The 19,160-nt window shown below is 47.6% G+C and overlaps 1 protein-coding gene across 2 annotated transcripts; it reads right to left on the reverse strand.

Moving 5' to 3' along the window:
* Window positions 1-5,567: 5,567 nt before the first annotated feature.
* LOC113999517 (epsin-2) lies at window positions 5,568-18,956 on the reverse strand. Of its 2 annotated transcripts, XM_039386438.1 has the most exons (7): window positions 18,822-18,955; window positions 17,305-17,397; window positions 16,874-17,030; window positions 14,376-14,546; window positions 12,760-12,852; window positions 11,644-11,859; window positions 5,568-10,036 (listed from the first exon to the last, which is right to left on the reverse strand). In XM_039386438.1, exons 1-7 carry the CDS (start codon window positions 18,843-18,845, stop codon window positions 9,705-9,707), a joined length of 1,086 nt encoding a protein of 361 aa, XP_039242372.1. In that variant the 5' UTR covers window positions 18,846-18,955; the 3' UTR covers window positions 5,568-9,704. The 2 variants fall into 2 exon arrangements, with proteins under 2 accessions (XP_039242372.1, XP_039242373.1); XM_039386439.1 differs by lacking the exon at window positions 12,760-12,852 and having other exon boundaries at window positions 18,822-18,956.
* Between the last annotated feature and the right edge of the window lie 204 nt (window positions 18,957-19,160).

The raw sequence follows: 19,160 nt of genomic DNA on the forward strand, positions 1-19,160 counted from the left end.
GGGGATGTTTGCAGCCAGCCCTTCCCGAGTCCAGCGCCATTCCTTTGTTCCCAGAGGCCGCTGTTGATATTCCTTGTCTGGGAAGCTCTCCCTGCTGGAAGCCTTTGGTCCTCAGGTGTGGCAGAGCATTTTACCCTGGGGAGAATCTGCTGCTTCCTGTAGCAAGGAAGAGATTAATGACTCTTAAATGGTCCTTGCAGTTAAAGGTTGGAAGGACCCAGCAAACCCCAGTAAAACCCAGCCTTGCTGCAGCAGAGGCTTGCAGTGATTTCCTCTCACCCATCTCCAGGCAGCTGTAGCACCCTGCTCGTTTTCTGGTTAATCATTCTCCCTTTTATTCAAACCTGGACTGGAATTCCCAGCCCCGGGTGACACAGAGGGTGGCACGAGGCTCTCAGCTGCTGCTGGAGCTCCTGTTTTGTTACTCTGAAATCTCTCCCAGGCACTGAAATTGGACATTATCCTCCTAATTCGAGATGAGCAGGAAAAAAACCTTCATTGAGAACGTGTGTTATGACACAGGAGGGGCTTCAGCCATCTCAAAGTGGAGAGGGACCCTCTGGAAGCAAAGGAAGGCTGGGAGATATTTGGGGACTGTGCAGCAGCTCCCTTTGCTCTCCTGGCCTGGAGAAGCTCTGGACCGTCCTCACTCCATGGGGGTTTTCCTGCTCTCACCCTGGGAAGGAAACAGCCAAGGACATGGATGAAACAGCAGCTCGGGGACCAAACCTTCCAGAAAAAGGAAAATCATTGGGATAGTCCTTAGGAACTGTTATTTACAGCCTTTTCTACCAAAACTAGGAATAGCAGCATCAGCTCCTGCCCTCTCGTGGCAGTTCCCAACCTTTAGGAAGGTGTTGGAGGAGAGGCTGAATGAAGGACGCCCACGTTTTTCCTGTTCTCCATGGAAATTAGTGCAGCGGTGCCTGCTGCCCTGGCACTGCCCCTTGTCCCGAGAGCACGGGGCAAACACCTCCCGGCGCCGCAGGGAGCGGGACTGAGCCAGGAATGCGAGCATCCCTGAGCGCTGGAGAGCCCGGCTCTGCCCCCAGGGCAGCCAGGCTGCTTTACACCAGCAGCACTGCTGGGAATTCTCTCCATCTGAAAATGAGCTGGATTAGAGCTGACAGCGACTGCCTCCCAGCAGCAGTGCCGGGTCAGGAGCAGGAGCCTCCTGTGAAACGCTCCAAAAAAAAAAAAAAAAAAAAAAAAAAAAAAAAAAAAGAGTCAGAAAGATAAAACAGAAGCACAGAGCAGCCAGATTTGAAGAAAATTGGAGCTGCAGCTTCAACTCTACCCAGGGTTGTGCCATTTCAGCCCCAGGATGAGCTGTTCATGGCAAGGTCACTGTAGCATCGTGCCAGGACCTGATGCTGGAGATAGAGGAGGATAAATCCAGGTCTGTGGGGTCCCAGGAGGACAGAACAGTTGGAGGGTCCTGGACACCAGGACCCACCAGCACCAGGGAGAACCAGCAGGAACCCCCACCCTGGGCCTGTCCCTTTGGCCTGGCAGTGCCAGATGGCACCGAGCAGCAGCTGGATGGGCAGGTGGCTCTGCAGAGCCCACACAGGACATGTCCAGGCTGTCCCTGGGACACTCTGAAGGATCTGAGCCCCCCATGAGGGCCCCCCACTCGTGCACCACCACCCAGCCCAGCTGGAGACCCGAGGCCCAGGCACGCCAGCAGCCAACAACATCCATTTGGAATGTCTTCCAGGCCATGCAACCCCTCAGCAGGAGCACAGCAAAGAGCTGGGCAAAAGCCACCACCCCACAAGGGATTTCAGCCCCTTTCCCTTTCTCATCAGGAGGACACCCCCAGGGGTCTGTTCCACTGGCTGAGGAGTCCTCTGGGAGTCAAACGCGGAGATCAAACCCCAAGGGCTGAGACACTCGTGGGTGTTTGCAAATCAGGAACAACCTCCATGTTTGGAGCACAGGAAGAAAAAGAACCCCCAAACCAGAGCTCCCACCCCCCTGCAGAGCACCCATCACCCTCCACTGCAGTGTAACCGGGGCTGGGGAGCACAGGACAGGAGGTGGGGAGGGCCTGAGACAACACTTTTCCAGTGCCTGGCCATCTTCAGGACACAAATCCCTTAGGAACCATCCTTTGGGCATGGAAACCAGGCCTGAGCCCCCAGGAGGGAGGGTAAAACACAACCTGCTTTCCCAGCAGGATGGGAGGGATTCAGCCTCGTCCTTCAGGGGGAAGAGCAGCAGACGCACGTAACTGCTGCAAGGCTGCTATTTTTATACCTCTATTCAGGCCAGGATATTTAAGGACCCAAATTCACCTCAGAGAATATCACTACATTTAGTGCCAGACTTGCTAATGAAGATATTAAAAAAGGAAAAAAAAAAAAATAAAAAAACAACCAAACAAAAAGTCACCACCATGACCCAACACAACCCCAGGCAGCCCACGGGCTCCGAGGGCTCCGTGTGTGCTGCTACACCGAGGCAGAACTGGCTCCCTGGAGCTCGGATAAACCACCAAATTGCATTCCCAAGCCAAAAGAAAGCCCTTTGGAAAGAACATAGACCCCACTACTGCCTGATTTTGACAGGTTCCAGGACAGGAAGGGGACAAGGAAGGTGTCTAATGATTTCCCATCTTCGGCATTCCTGGAGGTGGCTCAGCCACAGAACTGTGGGGAATTCCACAGGGTGGATGGGTGGGACAACTCCATGCTGAGTCAGCATCCTGTGAAGGATCTTTGCCTCCATCTGCTCCAGCAGCCAGGCATGTTCTCCTCCAGCCCCTGACCAAGCCAGCTCCGGGTGTTGATCCCAGGGCAGCCGGCAGAGCGAGTGGGTTCACCACAGGGTTATCACTCAGCTTATCAGCGCCCCTGAAATCCTGTGTCTCTGCTCCAGCAACAGTTCCCCGGGCTGGATGGAGCTCTGATCCAATCTCCAGCAGCTCCAGTGGTTAAACAGGGCCGAAACCCACGATGCCATTCCTGCCTGGGAGGATCTCTAAGCAATCAAGGTGCAAAGCTGGCAGCTCCCATGTCCCAGAGAGGTTTCCTGTCAGGCAGCAGCAGGCAGGGAGCTGGGAAGACAAACTCCACCTTTATTACAGCTTTATTCGGGCAATTTGAGACGTCATTGATTTTCCTTCGCCTGAGAACAGGAACATATTTGCTGAACGAGTGCTGGGAACAGGTCAGACAGCACATCCAGGCTGTGGAAGTGAGTGCAGGCTGATCATGGAATGCTCTGGACAAGGGCCTAGAATGACAGGACGGGGGGAATGGCTTCCCAGTGACAAAGGGCAGGGTTAGATGGAATATTGGGAAGAAATCCTCCCTGTGAGCGTGGTAAGGTCCTGGCACAAGTTGCCCAGAGAAGCTGTGGCTGCCCCATCCCTGCAAGTGTCCAGGGCCAGGTTGGAGGGGGCTTGGAGCAACCTGGGATAATGGAAGGTGTCCCTGCCCATAGAATTTTTCCTAATCACTCAGGGAGATAGTTACCCAACACATGAAGGTCCCACAACTCCACCCAGGTCTGGTACAGCCCTGGGCTCCCCCTTGCAAAGCCAGAGGATGTGCTGTGCCCCCCCAAGGCTCCCCACACTCCCCCATCCATGATTTATTATTTCACCCTCTGCAAAGCACCGGGCTGGCTTACTCTGGGAGGATTCCAACTCCCTATTGATCACCAGACTGCTGCTAATTAACTGCCCTCATGAGAACTGGCACCAAGGGGAACCTCCCACTCCTTGAAACCTCAAGTCTTCCACAATTACAGGGTACGATCGACCGACAGCAAAACAGAGACGGGGCTGCTACTGCCATGTACGACAGTGGCTCTTCACCATTCCCAGTCCTGAGCTCCCAAACAAACACCTGTCCTTAGGAAATCCATGTTCACTCATGTCCCAACTCACAAACTGGGAGATGACCTGGGAGGCAGATGACAGGTAACCACGAAAAGGTGGAAGTTTTGAACGTGAGGGGCTGCATCAATCATGGTGGTTCCCCGAAATGCAGACTGCAGGGAGCTCTGCAGGGGTCTTGCCAAAGCCAGAGTATGAGCTGGTCCAAGGCCTTTCCTCACAGCTCCATGAAAAAGAGCGGAAGGGGCAGAGCTGCACCACTCGGCCCAGCACAAACAAGGGGCAACACGAACATTCTCAGCACAAACACTTTGGCAACAGCAGCACAGAGGAGGAGCCTGGAGATAACACCTTATCCACAGTCCTCATCCTCTGCACAGCAGCAAATCCACCCCCCTGCACAGGAGAGCAGGAGGAAACGTGGGATGGGGGGGGGAGCAGCTCGCCCAAGGTCAGCAGAAACCTCCCCCACAGCCACCACATCTCCTCTCACCATGGGACTTATCAGCTCAGGATCCCTCGGCAACCCCTCGGCTCTGCCGGTATCCAACTCCTTCAGAAGAGGTTAGAGAGTCACCACGTTTCCACTTTGATCCCTTCCTGTGTTTTCCCTGTAGAGAGCAGCTTCAGTTTAAAATGTGCAATTCTAGTAGTAGAATCATAAAATCCCAGAATGGTTTGGGTTGGAAGGGACCTTAAAGCCCATCCAGTTCCACCCCCTGCCATGGGCAGGGACACCTTCCATTGGCCCAGGTTGCTTCAAGCCCTGTCCAACCTGGCCTTGGACACTTCCAGGGATCCAGGAGCAGCCACAGCTTCTCTGGGCAACCTGTGCCAGGGCCTCCCCACCCTCACAGGGAAGGATTCCTTCCCAATATCCCATCTAACCCTGCCCTCTGGCAGTTTAAAATCATAAAACCATGAAGTAAGTGCTGATCACACAGAGAGACCAGTCAGAGGAGAGAGAGAAACACACACAGAGCCCTCCAGTGAGGAGCAGGGAGCATCCATCCCCTCTGGAAAAACCAGAGGTACAAAAGCCAACAGGTACCTGGTTCCTGGGCTGCCGCTCCTGGCCCAGAGGTTTTCCTGTTTTCCTCACTGGCCTGGACACAGAAGCAAAATGACTCCAAGGCCTGAGCAGAGGTGACCTCGTTCTCCAGGGAAACAGGAGCTTGCTTGCCCAGCACCCCCAGCCAGCTCTGGACCATGCAGATGGAACCAAAACAGAGGCTTTTCTCCCCAAAGCCACCTTTCCTGCAGTCAGGGCTCCAGCCCCTCTGCAGCCTCAGCATTAATGAGTGATCATTGATTAGTGATCAGCCTGATTGGCAGCAAAAAAACGCCAGGGAACCTGGAGGGGCTCTGGAGAGGCAGCTCTTGACGTGCCTGCTAATGAAGTGCCCTTCAATTAAACCAGCCAGAATTAGAAGCTGGAATCACTTCCCAGCTGGAAGCAGCTCCCTGCTCCCCCCAGACAGGGCCATGTGATCCACGGGACAGAGCCAAGGCTGCGGGAAGGGCAAGACTGAGCTACAAAGATTGGAAGCAAGGGCTCCTCAAGGCAGTTCTGTCACAGCTCCCCAACCCTCGTTCCACAAACACCTTCCCCAGATTCCTGCCTGGACATAAATCCAGCGAGGCAGCACCCGATGATCTCTCCACTGTTGTGGAGCTGTTTCAGGGGCAACGTGGCTTAAAGAAGGAATTCAGTCACCTGCAACACAACAAGTCTTCATTTTTATTGAGTTAGTAAGGTCTCAACTGCTCCCGAGCTCAGTGAGCTACAGAAACCCTCCTCTCTCCCAGCCAGAGCAGCCTGTCCCGGGAAAGTGCTGGATGCATCCAAGGAATCCCATCGCCAGCGCACAAGCAGCATCGCCCAGTCACGGTGAGATTTCTCCTGGCACCACAGGCCTTAAATCAGCTCCACCAATCCACCAGCTCCACCAATCCACCAGCTCCACCAATCCACCAGCTTCCTGGAAAAACTAAACCCGAGCGCGGCGGCGCCGGGGTTTGGTTGGGACGGGGTTAGAAACGCCACGCAGAGGCTTGGAAAAAGCAACACGGCTGGAATATAAGCAATACAATTTTAATTCTGACCAGTCACCTACAAACCCCGTGTCTTTCCACTGTTCTGATGGCATTGGTTAAATAGCACATCCGTGACATCGCTTGGGGGGGGTGGGGTAGGGGGGGGAAATGACACAAAGATACAGACATTATGATACAATAGTACAAATGATAAATTATTTATACAGTAAATAATGTCAATAAGTCAGCACAAAGTCGTAAAAAGCAGCCGGCTCCCGGGATTATGAAAAGTTTGGTAAATATTGAAATTGTAACACTTGTGAAGGAAGCGAGTCGTCGTGAGCTTCTGCTGTGAAAAATAAAACCACCTATTTCTCCACAACCTGTGCAATATTCAGACGTACAGTACACGTTAGAAACTGTAACAGCAAAGGGGGAGATGGGGAACAAGAGTTGTCTTGGCTACGGGACTCCAAAAAGACTGTAAACAATACAGCCCACCATGGTTTTTCCTTCCCTGTCCCCTCCATGGAGTTTAGTTTCTCTATAGTATAAAACTGAATAAATAACTGAGCTTATTTGGGGGGTAAAATTACGCCAAGGGTGGGTTGTTGGTTTGTTTGGGTTTTTTTTTTTTTTGTTTTTTTTTTAGTTTTTTTATTTTACAAAATATTTAACACTTTTCTCTTTGGTCAATTTGACCAGTAAGGCTATTTTGGGCTACTAACTTTTTTTAAAAAAAATCAAGAAAAAAAAAAAGCACTTTTAGTATTTGCAAGTTGAGAAAAAGAAGGAGAAGAGGGGGAAAATGAGCTTGGAGAAATAGGGCAGAGCGGGTGTGATGGGATACACACATGTCCTCCATGCAGGAACATGGGAGGGCGAGGGAGGGGGAAGGATTATCCTGGAGAGGAGTTAAATCATCACAAAAAGAGATGGACAATTTGGGGCACACCCAGGCAGAACCCCCCTCAGTGCCACCCACTCCTGCACGAGGTGGGGACACGGCCCAGCCCAGCAACCAAGATTTACCAAACCAGCCCTTCCTCCTCTTAAACTCATCTCCTGCCACAAGCCCTGTGCCAGGCTGGGATCTGGGCTTGGTCAGTCTCAGCCTAAAGCTTTACAGCACCAGGATTTGGGCCGTGGCTCCTCCGAGAGCCCTGCCGTGGTTTGTTGTGCCATAAGTGTCTCTCTCCATATTTAATGTATATTCAATTAAAAGGAGCACGGCTCTTGGAGAAGTGACTTGGTAAAAGCAACAATTGGCCATTCAGCAGTTTCACTAAGCCAGGGCTCCCTACCAGGCCCACAGCACAGTTTTATCAAGTCATGTAGATTATTTCATCACTTTAAATGCTTACTCTCAACCCCACCTTCGCCTCCAAAGAGTTACCCAGGATGTGGTCAGGACTTCTGGCTGAACAGTGCCCCATCCAACTGCAATTCAGGAGACACACTAAGGGAAAAAAACATCAAGTGGCCTCAATTCCACTGCTGAGAAAATCAAACTGGAAAAATAAATCTTGCCACAGATCAGCTGGAAAGCACTTCCCCCCCCCCCATCTGCAAGAATCACACCCTTCCTGGTCTACACCTCTCAGTAACTTCAACAACAACAAAAAGTAAAGTCTTTTTTCCTTATTCTGAAAGGCAACATGAATGGGTTTTGTTTTGTTTTTAAAGACATACTGGCTGTGGACAGCAATTCTCTTTCCTCCTATATAAAAACGAGAGCAGATGAATATTCGGGCTCCTCCTCGCCAATTCCACAGTATCCAAGAGGATCCCACAATCTGCATAGAAACATCCACACACTTAGCATTCCGCACACTAACAGAGCTACACTGACCTACACAGCTAAAATCTGTGATTGTACCCTAAATTTGATAGTCTCTCAGCCTCCCCTTCCCACCAGGAGACAGATCCCAGTCCCTTCGGGCGGCACACGGCTCCGGCACACCACAACACACAACTCTGGCCACTTCTTTGTGGTTTGTTCTCTGGTTTTCCACCCCCCCTCCTAATCAGGGAGAAGGCCACCAAGATGCACCAATCCATGCAGAGATGCCCTCAAGGCAGGAGCGAGCGCTGGGACATCCCTGCCCACGGATATTTGGGAGCAGAGTCGGCCGCGCTGTGCCGGGTCTGCACCAGAACCCCTGAGCGTGGGGCGGTGCCGAGGAGTCCAGACATGCCAGTTAAAAAGGGACAGTTCAGCTCCCAGTGAACAGTTTTTCTCTGGAGTGCACCTTCCATCGGGAAAAATTAGTCGATAAAATTAAACGAGTCGGGGTTTGTACATCAGGATTTTAAACAGCTCAAGAAGTATTACAAGAGAAAAAAAAAACACCACCAGCCTCTCTTGTGATGTTGTTCATCAAGGCTAAAAGTCTGTCCAGTCTGGGGGGGGTCAGGAAACGGGAACAAATCAAGGGAAAGGCGACTTTAGTGTTTTTTCTTTTTAATGTAGTCTTAAATCATGTTACGCTCAAATTCAATTCTTCTAAAAATAATTAGTCACGAGGATTTGTTTTTGATTTGCATTATGAATATTTCATTTAAAAGTAAATATTTTAGTGTTAATCTTCCCTTTTAAACTCTCTTTACAGAAACAAAGAGCTAAAACCATAAATAAGAGGGCATTAAAACCATAAAAATGACATTTGCCAATATCTTAATTTTTTCAGCCAGACTTGATAAATCTATCAAAACCAGACAGTTAAATAAGAACCACATTATAAAAATTAGCAAAAAAAGGACTATTAGGTAACTCTGCAAACTCAAATATGAAACTGTACTAAACAAAATATGTGCAAAAGTATACAAGAGTAACTGCATATAGCAAGGTTAAGCCTGAATTAGTTTTAAAGCTTGCCCCGGTGAAACTGAATTCATTGTCCCACTGTATTTCATTTTTTTTTGTCCTTTTTTTGTCTTTTCTTTTTTTTTTTTTTTTCTCCTTTTCTTTCAACTCACATTGTAAGTCAAATAAAAACAAAATACACATGGAAAAAACTTCCAAAGAAGCTGGTACTGGACAAGCACAGAGCAGGACACTCACTCAGCACGAGTGCAGCCACTCACAGAGAGTTCCAGGAGTCCTTAGAGTAGTGTACAAATTCAACACTGCACGACAGCACACGGCATATCGACAACTCGAGCGTGTTCTTGGGTGTTTAGTCTGGGGTTTTTGTGTTATTTTCCTTTAGAGACAAGCTTGTTTTCTCGGTCACACCTCAGATACCACAAGCAGTGCGAGTTCGCAATGTTTAATGCATAAAAACCAGCCACCTGGGCCCTCCGGATCGTTCTCTTTCTAAGAGTAAGGACTATGGGTGAACCAACAGTCTAGAACTGTGTGTAGTTATGTGCAAAACATTCACTAGCACTCGGAATCTCAGGTCTATCATATGGGCATAGGAAGTGACAGATGCAGGTAAATAGTAATTTCAGGATCCAGCACATGATCTGACATCTACAAAATAGCCAACGGAGTTTAAAATGGCAGGTTCTCTCCCTAGAAAGTGTATTGAAATGATTAACAAAGTAACAAAATGGGCAGAAATCTAACTTTGGTGAAAAGTCTGAACATTTTCACATGATGCTCAACAAGCCAAAGTAAGGTACCATCTGTAGCAAAGACTAGATTTAGATTAACTGGTAAGTAGAGACAACTCTTCAAAGATCATAACTGTAAACTGCAAATCTACTTCCAAGTCTCTCACACACCGTTCAGTCCACACAGGCCACGTTCGTTCCGCTGTAAAGACTTCAGCCTGGAAACACTAGGAAAAGAAAAGTTCCTTTAATTGGGTCTTTATAGGAGGAAAGGGTTAGTTGTATTTGCAGACTGGGAGGCTGACGGCGGGATTCCTGTACTGTGGAGAGGTTGGGGCATTGATCCTGCAATGCTCAGCCCCTGGCCCATCCTGGTGATCGAGGCCACGGTGCCCATCGCCGGGAGCGGTGCCATTCCCACGGGCACGGGGGCCATGGAAGACAGAGGTATTGGCTCCATGCTCATCGGGGGCACAGCACTGAAGGAAGGGCTGGTTCCCATCACGGGACTCGCTCTCATCTGGTTCAGGGTGAGCGGCTGAGGCTGATTCACTTGGAAGGGGTTGATTGGAGTCGGGGCTGTAGCGGCGCCTGGTTTGCAGGGAAGAGGGAAAGAGATGGCACTGACATCAACACCAGGGTCTGGAAATCGTCTTTTCTGGCCAAGAATGTACCCTTTGTTCATTCCCATACGCTCCCAAACCTAAAACACCCCGGGGAGAACCTGCCTGGATGCCATTCACCAAATTCCCTGCTGCACCAGTAGTCTGTTTCCTTGAACCTATCACTCCCACAAAACATCCCTTCCCTGACCAACAGTTTCCACTTCTGATAGAGACAGAGATGTTGCAAATTTGGTTACCTGGAACGTGCCTAACCATGACACCCAGGTCTCTAATTTACAGTTTTTAAATGCTATTTAAAATTTGCATTGGGGAAGAGACCTGCGGGCTCTCTGTGCTCCTTTACTGCAGATTAAACTGACAGAGAGTAGGGTTTGGATATTGGGAAGAAAATCCTCCCCGTGAGGGTGGTGTGGCCCTGGCACAGGTTGCCCAGAGAAGCTCTGGCTGCCCCTGGATCCCTGCAAGTGTCCAAGGCCAGGTTGGACAGGGCTTGAAGCAACCTGGGCTAGTGGAAGGTGTCCCTGCCCATGGCAGGGGATGGAACTGGATGATCTTTAGGACCCCTTCCCAACTATTCTGTGATTCTCTGATTTGTACATTTGCCTCACAACCTCACCAGCCAACTCCATTTTCGTGTTTCTGGCACCGAGTTTGGACAAGAATTCACAAAGTAAACAACTTGTTTCCGAATTGCAGCGGTGCTAGAAAAAGCAGAGAGTAACTTTCCCAGCGTTTGAGGTTCCCTGGATTGCTGCCAACCCTGCAAATTCCTTTTACCATCCGTGCACAGCGTTATTTGGATGGCCCAGTGACCCCTCACAAACTTTTTGTAGTAACCGGTAACGGCAGATACACAGATTTCCTCTCAGCGCTCACTGCCAAGGCTGCTCAGAATCACTGCCTTTTTCCTGCTCAAGGAGTTTAATAAACTTGACTTTCCCCCCCCCACACACACACTGGAAGAGTGAAGAAAATCCAGCCTGAAAGAGAATTTCAAGGTGTTTTTCACCATATGAGCAACACACAGAAATTTCAGTGCACGTTTCAGCTTTTAAAAAATACATGTTCCACATGTTTAGTGTCACCATCTGAGTCTGGTCTAAGTAAGGGCTCACTTCTAACAAGCCCAGCTTACAGGAGAACTGCAACAGCCTGGCTTTTTTTTTTCCATATACACTGAGAATGTGTTTTCAGATGAGAACTGGTTTATTGTGCCAGCCTGGAGACAGCCTGACCAGCAACCCACTGAATTTTGCTCTCTGGAACCTCAGGTTGTAGGCAGATAATCCAGAGAGTGCAAGGGCAAAAGGGGAAGGGAAACTGCTGGAACCGAGCTCGGCTGCAGACAAAGAGCAGAAAGTCTATGCTTTCAGGGACTGTCACCATGCTGGGTGAGTCCAGGATGCCTCTCTGAGACCTTCCTGCTCTCACCCATGATCTGCTGCCTGAAGCAACCAAGAAAAACAAGCCCCAAACTCCTTCCTTTAAATCCACCAGGACTGAGTTATGCACAGTTTTCCTACAGGGAGGGAAAGCTAAACCAGAAACGTGGAGGGTTGTGCAGAGACAGACCTGGTGCCAAGAATGGATTCAGTGAAGTAACAGGTTGTGGTGGCTTAGACACCAGAGAATCCAGGTTCACCAGAGCAGCATTGGGGCCCAAAAAGGACTCCGGGGTTTTCCGAGCTGCACTTTGCTTTCCTGATGTCCCACTCGAGTGCTGGGAATCAAAGAGATCAGGACTTGTGGTACCGCTATGCTGAGATGGCAAAGTGGAACCTGATTCAGCTGAAACAACACAAAGAGACAAACAAAACTTCCCATTAATCCACACAGCCAAGCAGAGAAAACCCTGAAGTGTCTGACAGCAGGAATGTTTAGTTCTAACGCTGGGATTAGTCAAGCTGGAGTGTGTCAGGGACACCCTTAGCATGCAAGCACACAAATGTTCTGTAGGAGAGCATGAAAAAGCTGCAGTCAGAGGTGCAGAGCTCTACTGAAGGCGTTCCCTGCTTTGCCCTGATGAGCATTCCCACAGCTCTGCTGCTCCAGGTGGGACTCAGAGGCTCCAAGGAAAAGATACTCAAAAGCCTTGGCTTCTGCCCTGGCCCTACACCACTGCTGTGCCCTTCCTAGCTGGATTCCACCCGGGTTTGATGTTCAAAAAGCCCAGTTGGGCATTAGTCACTGTTCTTTCAGGCAGAACCATCCTGAGAGCACAAGGTATCACAGCCCTGACACTGAGGGTCTGGCAATTTGGATTTAGTCACTAATGACCAAAAGAAAAATAAATTAGAGCATTCACAGAAGTGTATTTTCTCATCTTCCTACTAGAATTTACACATGAGAGGAATTCAGTCAGCATGGTTCTGTTTGACTCTCTGAGCACAAGCCCTGCTCCAAACTCGTTGGATACTGGGAATTTAAAATCCCAATAAATTTCTGGGTCAATGCAGCCAAAGGTTACACAGTGCAATTCTATGGATTACAGTGCAAAAGGCCCATTCCCCACAAGTTCATGCACAGGCCAAAACGTGAACAACAAGCTTTTACTGCTGCATTACCACCAGCTTTAATCCTTCCCTTTGTGAAAGCTGATTTTTGTTTTCTAATAAAATTTAAGAAGAGAGACATTTGTTGCTGTGACTATCACCCAACCTGTCCACATGCTAAGAACTGGATTCGTACCTGGCTTTTTGGAAGTTCGAAGTGTGTCAAATTCAGAAAAATCATCTTTAACTGTACCATTCAAATTACTGAAGAGGTCAAAAGATGTACTTCCTGTTCAAAACAACAAGACAGCCCTGTCATTAACACATCTTCGGTTGCATCCCACACCTGATCCTCCTGGAAGCAATTCCTAACCCATTTGTGTTACCAAGACTGTTGGGTTCCAGGGCAGCACTTGGAGTGGTCCTGGAGTTACCCAGGAGCTGGGAGAAGGATAATGTCAGAAAATTGTCCTTTCTTACAGAATTAAACAACTAATTCAGAGCAGTTTGCTTTTAAATCAGTGTAGGGCACACCTTGAGCATGCTGGGGTTTGGTTGATTGTCTGCACTAGAGAAAGCAGATATTGCTGCAGAAGGAGAAATGGATTTACAGCCTGAACTATCAAGTGTTAATCGGCCCTCAAGTAAAACACATTCTGAACAGAGTTCCAAAGCCAAATTTAGCACTGTTATAGCTTCAGTGATGATTTGACTTGTGCTTCCCAAGTGAAAAGGAGGAGAAATGCAATAGCAAAGGTTGCTGAGATGGCAAAGCCCCGTTAGCTGAAGCACCAGCACTTGCCCGGAGTTCACAACCATTGAAAACATCACCATTTCAAAATTCCACACTCTTACCTCAGAATGGAGGCAGCAAACCCAAACCCAAATGACCAGCAATCACACTCCTGAAAAGCTTTAAAGTTTGTGTGGCGTTTTTAATTAGTTGAAATGTTTTTCTAACTTAGTTTTCACCTTTAACACATTTCAAGCAAATATGAAGGTCCAAAAAGAGCACAAAAAGACAAAACCCCGAGAAAACAAGTGATGATTGAGTATAAAAACAACACTTAAGAAGAACAAAGTTAAAGACTCATTCTCACAATGATCCAATTATTGCCCTTTGCCCAGTGGAAAGCTGATTAGACAACTTTTAGCAGTACTCAGATTCCTTTGTTTGTTATGTGCTGGGATGAAGGACTGGCAGAAAATGCATTTGGGATGCATTTAGCCACGGTGCTGATATGAAAATAGCAGGTATTAAGACTCATCAAGGTTGCATTAGTTACAGAGCACGAACAGACAATTACATCAGCACCTTGATACCCAGGGCTCAGGGATCACTTCACACCCTCGGTCTGAAGGAACAAACCTTCATTTGCACCTCCAGAAGTCTCCTCGGAGCCTGGAGCTGCTCAACCTGTCAATCTACATCTGCAGAGACATCCATCTGCAGAGCTGTTTATCATGATGAAAGCTTAAATTATAGGATCGTTCATTGCCAGAAATTAAGTCCTTGTCTAATTAAAGATCAAACCCAAGAGCAGCAGCAGTCCCGAGGGCTCAGCAGGCAGCCACAAACACCAAGAGGAGAATGTAGAAGGGACAGAGCACGAAGCAGCACCACGAATTCAGAGCTCTAAGTCAGAATAATTACATTTGATTTTCTTTTTTCCTGCTAGTTATTACAACTCCCTTTTATCTTACAGAGCAGTTCTGCACATTGTTCAGCACCCAGCTGCTTTGAACCACACAATGCAAGAACATCATCGGGGTTTCTCCTCATTACTCAAATAACATGAGACTGTTTCTCACCAGAAGTAGAGAGAGGTTTGTTTGCAGGTGCTGGTCCCCAGGGATCCACAGAAGGTTTTGCTGCAGTAGAAGATGACTGAGCAGGAGCCCAAGGGTCATTTTTGGACAGAGGCTGAGCTGTGGATCCTGCTGGTGCTGCCCAAGGGTCAACGGAAGCAGCTGGTTTGGCACCTGCAAAAAGAGTCAGCGGGAACCCCAGTGAGTCCAGCTTCACTTTGGAAAGCTTTCCTGGGAGATTAACCTCTCTTATGTGCCTTTACTGCCAATTAACACTGAACATAAACAGGTGAAGCAGTTCAGCACCAGGAACACTGACAACTCTCAGCATCAATGTCACACGCCCTGAACAACAAGCACCAGGAAATTCTGTGCAAGGCAGATGAATAAACAAATCCCCCCCTTTCAAACTGAATAAAAATATCTGCAGTTCCAACAAGAAAACAAACATGCTTTTGTTACAGACATTGTCACCACAACTGACAATACCTGACTAGAGGTGACCTAAATCACAGGGTCTATTTATGAACTCGGGGGAAAGTAAGTTTAGAAAAAGCCCAGAGGTAAAAGGTATGAGATACAAAACACTAACACTTGGAGAAAGACAACAAAGATGCAATGTCTTCCAACTCTTTTAACCATACTGTTATTTTTTAAAAACATAATCAGCTTCCCTGAGCCAGCTGTGCTTTTTTATTCCCATGTGTAAGCACTCCTGACACAGATCTGAGCTTCCCACTGCTATCCCTTATTATTTTCTTTTAACCCAAGCCTGTATGTTCAGGATTCTTGTTTTTACTGGAAATTTGTGACAACTCTTCATTCCCACAAATTGCTTCAGGTTGTGCACGAGGGTAAAGGGGAAATTTCAGACCAAACAAAGGAGAAGGAAAAGAGAAGGAAACTCCTCTCATCATTTACAATTTCCTGCCAGGTTTTTCTTCTTCCTCCCCAACCTAATTTATTGCTTTTCAGCAATTCTGTTCTTGTTTCTACCAATATTTTAAGTTATTAAACCCCAGGAATACTGAGGCAAATCCCACATTCCTTTTGCAGTGGCCCAGGTGGGTGCTGGAAGGTCATTCTTGCTTGGGCCTGACATCCATCCCCCTCCTGGAGCACCAGGAATGGGAGCCCAGCACTTCCCAGGCACATCCTATACAACTGTACAGTGATCAACTACCTCCAAACCAGGCAGGACATGCAAACATTTCCTCTTCCCTATGAACCTTCTCGGCAGGAATGGTTTAATTCCATTTAACTGAGGACTGTGTAACCCAGAGCAGTTCAGGATCAGCCCCACATGCACAACCATTATCTTTAACCACCACGTGCCTTTCAAGTGACAACTGAGAATTATTTTGCGTTTTCCAAACTACATACAACCCTCCTTGGCATGACAATATTCTCATAAACCAATTCAGTGCTGCACACAGTGGCACAAATCCCAATTTGCTGGTTTTTGTTTCGTCAACAGGCCCATGGTCTCGCTGCAGCTCCGCACCAGGAAATGCCAGAACTCTCCAAGGAAGTTGAACTATTCCCACACCGGTACTTACATTTCCTTTATCTGCCCTCAGCGCTGAGCTACAGCAATGCCCCACCAGAAATGCTAATGACAGCATTTCCCATCAACTGAAGCTTCCCAAAATGTCTTTTCCTTCATAAAGGGAGTGCAGGAAATGAGAGCGTTTGGGAAGATCCCTTCACAGAGCTTCCACCAGCTCCACTGGAACACCACAGCACGTGCAGGACTCGAGAAATACAGCTTAATGAATGACTCTTTTTATCAGAAAACTCCTAAATCTTATATCTTCAGGACTATCCTTGGGAGCCAAGAAACCAGCAAGCTGGAATAAGGGGTTGTGCTGTGGTGGAATAAAGTTGGAGGCATTGACAAAGAACACTACAGCCAAAACTGATGGAAGGGAAATCCTGTCAGAGGGTGACAGATCAAGCAGGAGAATTGAAGAAAGTCAGATTTTGTTTGGTTTTAACCATGGAAAAATACATTGAATAGCCTCAGGGCCCAAAACTTGGGCTTCTTCTGATTTCCTGTCACCAAAAGAGAAACAGATGACACTTAGAATGATGACCTGCAGCTGGCCCAGCAGCTTTGTAGGTGCCTTAAATGCCACCATGAGGAGGGGAAAAAAACCCAAACAAGGCATTTCATTATTGAATTTCAACATTTTCATCAGGAACCTGATGGTGGTGTGTTGAATGCTGATGTAAATGACTTTAAAGAAGAGGTTGTAGAACCACCAGCCTGAAGTTCAACAGATAGAATGCACACACAAAAATCCAGCTTTTAAAAAGAGTGAAATTACCATTTGTTTCTGCTTGGAAATGAGTTGGGGAATGTCAGTTCTAGAGCACGGGAACCAATCAAGATGGACTAATACGCGAGCGTGACACCGGACATGGAGGAACTTTGAAAAGCTCAACATCAAAAAGCAAAACCCTTTAAACAACATTCCTCCTGGCAGTTGTCTCCTTACCAAATGATTGCCACGGGTCAGAGGCAGGAGCTGCAACTGTGGATCCTCCCCAGGGATCAGTTTGGTTTGCAACAGCGGGAGGTCCCCACGGCTCCGTTTTCGGCGGGGCCGGTGCCGAGGAGGGCAGGGCATCCATCAGGTCCAACAAAGTGGTGTGCTGAGGGCAGGAATAATCTGAGCTTTAATCAAGAGCATTGTCACTCTGAAGTACAAACCCATGAGAGTGAAGAAGCAATTATTTTTATTTTCTTTTTCCTTTTACACACCTGCATTGACTAGTAGTTCGAAATTTAACCCACACGGAAGAAGCTTTAAAGCTACACAACAAAGCAATCCCAAAAGCATACAAGAGCTCAGTATTAAGCTATTTTGTGTTACTGTATTTCAGCTTTTGGCAGCATAACCGGGAGTTTCTTAGTCGAAGGCACTACCTCCTTCTTTTTGGGAATTTTAATTGTGTCTCTGCGACTCTCCTCCAGAGCCATCTGTAATCTCAGATCATCTCCGCGTCTGAGGCGCTCCTCCTGCAAAGGAAATCAACACTGGTGATATAGACCATGAGCCTGCACTGGGCTGCTGCTCCCTCCAGGAATCCAACCCCTGGGCAGGACACCTCCAGGGAAGGCCTGGCCAGCCCTCCCTGCCACCGCTGCTGGGATTATTTGCTAGAATTTGGACATGACTGAGAGAGGGAGAGGAATTTTCTTGCGGTTCTGGCCTCAACCAGAGGTCAGGAGCACCCCGACCCCGGAACACCAGCGGTGTCATCACAATCCAGTTTGCTGACTGACATTTACCCTCGTGTTGTTTTATTCCTGATGGGAATATAAATGCAACATTCTTTCCAAAATTCAGCTTCTAGGTAGAAACACCACAGAACTTCGAGTAAACAGCCCCTTTTTAAATGATCACCATGATTTGGAACCGCTGAAGGTTGTGGGGAACTAAACTCTAATTTCCCTGGCTTTTCTCAGCTTCCCTCCACACTGATACAAGTGTTATAAAGAACACCAAGGGAATCAGTCGAGCCAACTCCCTGTAATTTGAAGGTTTAAACATCTGTAAACTACAGTGTTTGTGGTACATTCAAATACTTTAAATGTCTTTGCTTGCATCACATCTTTCAGAAGTTGACTAATCCCCCAGCTGGTATTTTCCTTGTCATTTTTCAAGCTACTGATTCAACTGATTAGATTCTGATTTATATTTTCTTTCCCTTTATTGCTCAATAATGATAAAGTTTACTGGGTGATAGTTTTCCTTTCCAAGCATAGAGATTCTAATGCTTAACATGCAGCTTAAGCTAAATTGTCACAGGAAACCTCTAAAATATTACACTCAGCAGGGCTGACTTGAATTTTCACTCATAGCTGAGATGCAACTTCGTTATATATTAACATGAAGCAGACTTTATCCACAATTATTTATCTATCATTTACTCCAAATTCAAAATGAACTTCTTAAGAATTAGCACAGTAACATAACTCAGGTGACAGATTAGGAATCAAGTTACTTTAAACCAAGTTCTTTATATATTCTGGTACTTTGTGTCAGGTCACCCTCTTGTTCCAGACACTCTTACCAAACAACCAGACCATTCAAAATTCCACTGGAATCAGAATTCACTGACATTAATGAAGGTTTTCAGGACCAGTCACGCTTCCAGCTCTTCCTAACTGAAAACATCTTCAGTAATGTGCTGATTAACATCCTCCCACACAAAGTCTTCTCGCAAAGTGACTGTCATCTTCCACTAGTCTCAACAGCTCGGAGGCTGGAGTTACTTTTAAAAAAAAAAAAAAAAAAAAAAAAAAAAAAAAGCAAGAGCAACATCTTCCAAAATGGCCTTTCCACCTGGAGCAAAGCCAAGCTGCCACTGGGAAGGAAAAAAAACCAAACCAGGATTGCAATCTCAACTATCAAAGGCAAAACCTACACGGGCACCGACCTGCTCCGCCACCTCCCGGCTCATGGCCAGCGCCAGCTGCAGCTGCAGCTCCTCCTCCCCGCTCGTCTGAGGCCGGGCCTGCTCGAGCTCCGAGGAAACTCGAGGGGACGTCGCTGTTGGGAGACAAAACCCACCACGTTTAGCACATCAAACACATCAAACAACACAAAACGTGTGGCGCGTTTGATTCCTGCTCTGAGCGGATCCTCCCCCCGCCCCGTTTTCACACGTTCATGTTCCAGGGAGACTGGAGACCTCCAAAAGCTCCCACCACGGCTGAGGGGAACGACAATTCAACAGTCAGTTGGTTTAAAGGACAAATATTCCTGGAAAACAAAG

The sequence above is a fragment of the Pipra filicauda genome, unplaced genomic scaffold, assembly GCF_003945595.2.
Source record: "Pipra filicauda isolate LSUMZ 115617 unplaced genomic scaffold, ASM394559v2 scaffold483_size702785_pilon, whole genome shotgun sequence".
Lineage (NCBI taxonomy): Eukaryota > Metazoa > Chordata > Aves > Passeriformes > Pipridae > Pipra > Pipra filicauda.

Excerpts from the sequence above, each read along its gene's own strand:
- LOC113999517 (XM_039386438.1), bottom strand. The coding sequence starts at position 18,845 with ATGAGCCGGGAGGTGGCGGAGCAG. Across the intron at positions 14,547-16,873 it reads TGACCCGTGGCAATCATTTG|GTGCCAAACCAGCTGCTTCC; the intron begins GTAAGGAGACAA and ends CTCTTTTTGCAG. Across the intron at positions 11,860-12,759 it reads TCGAACTTCCAAAAAGCCAG|CTGAATCAGGTTCCACTTTG; the intron begins GTACGAATCCAG and ends GTGTTGTTTCAG.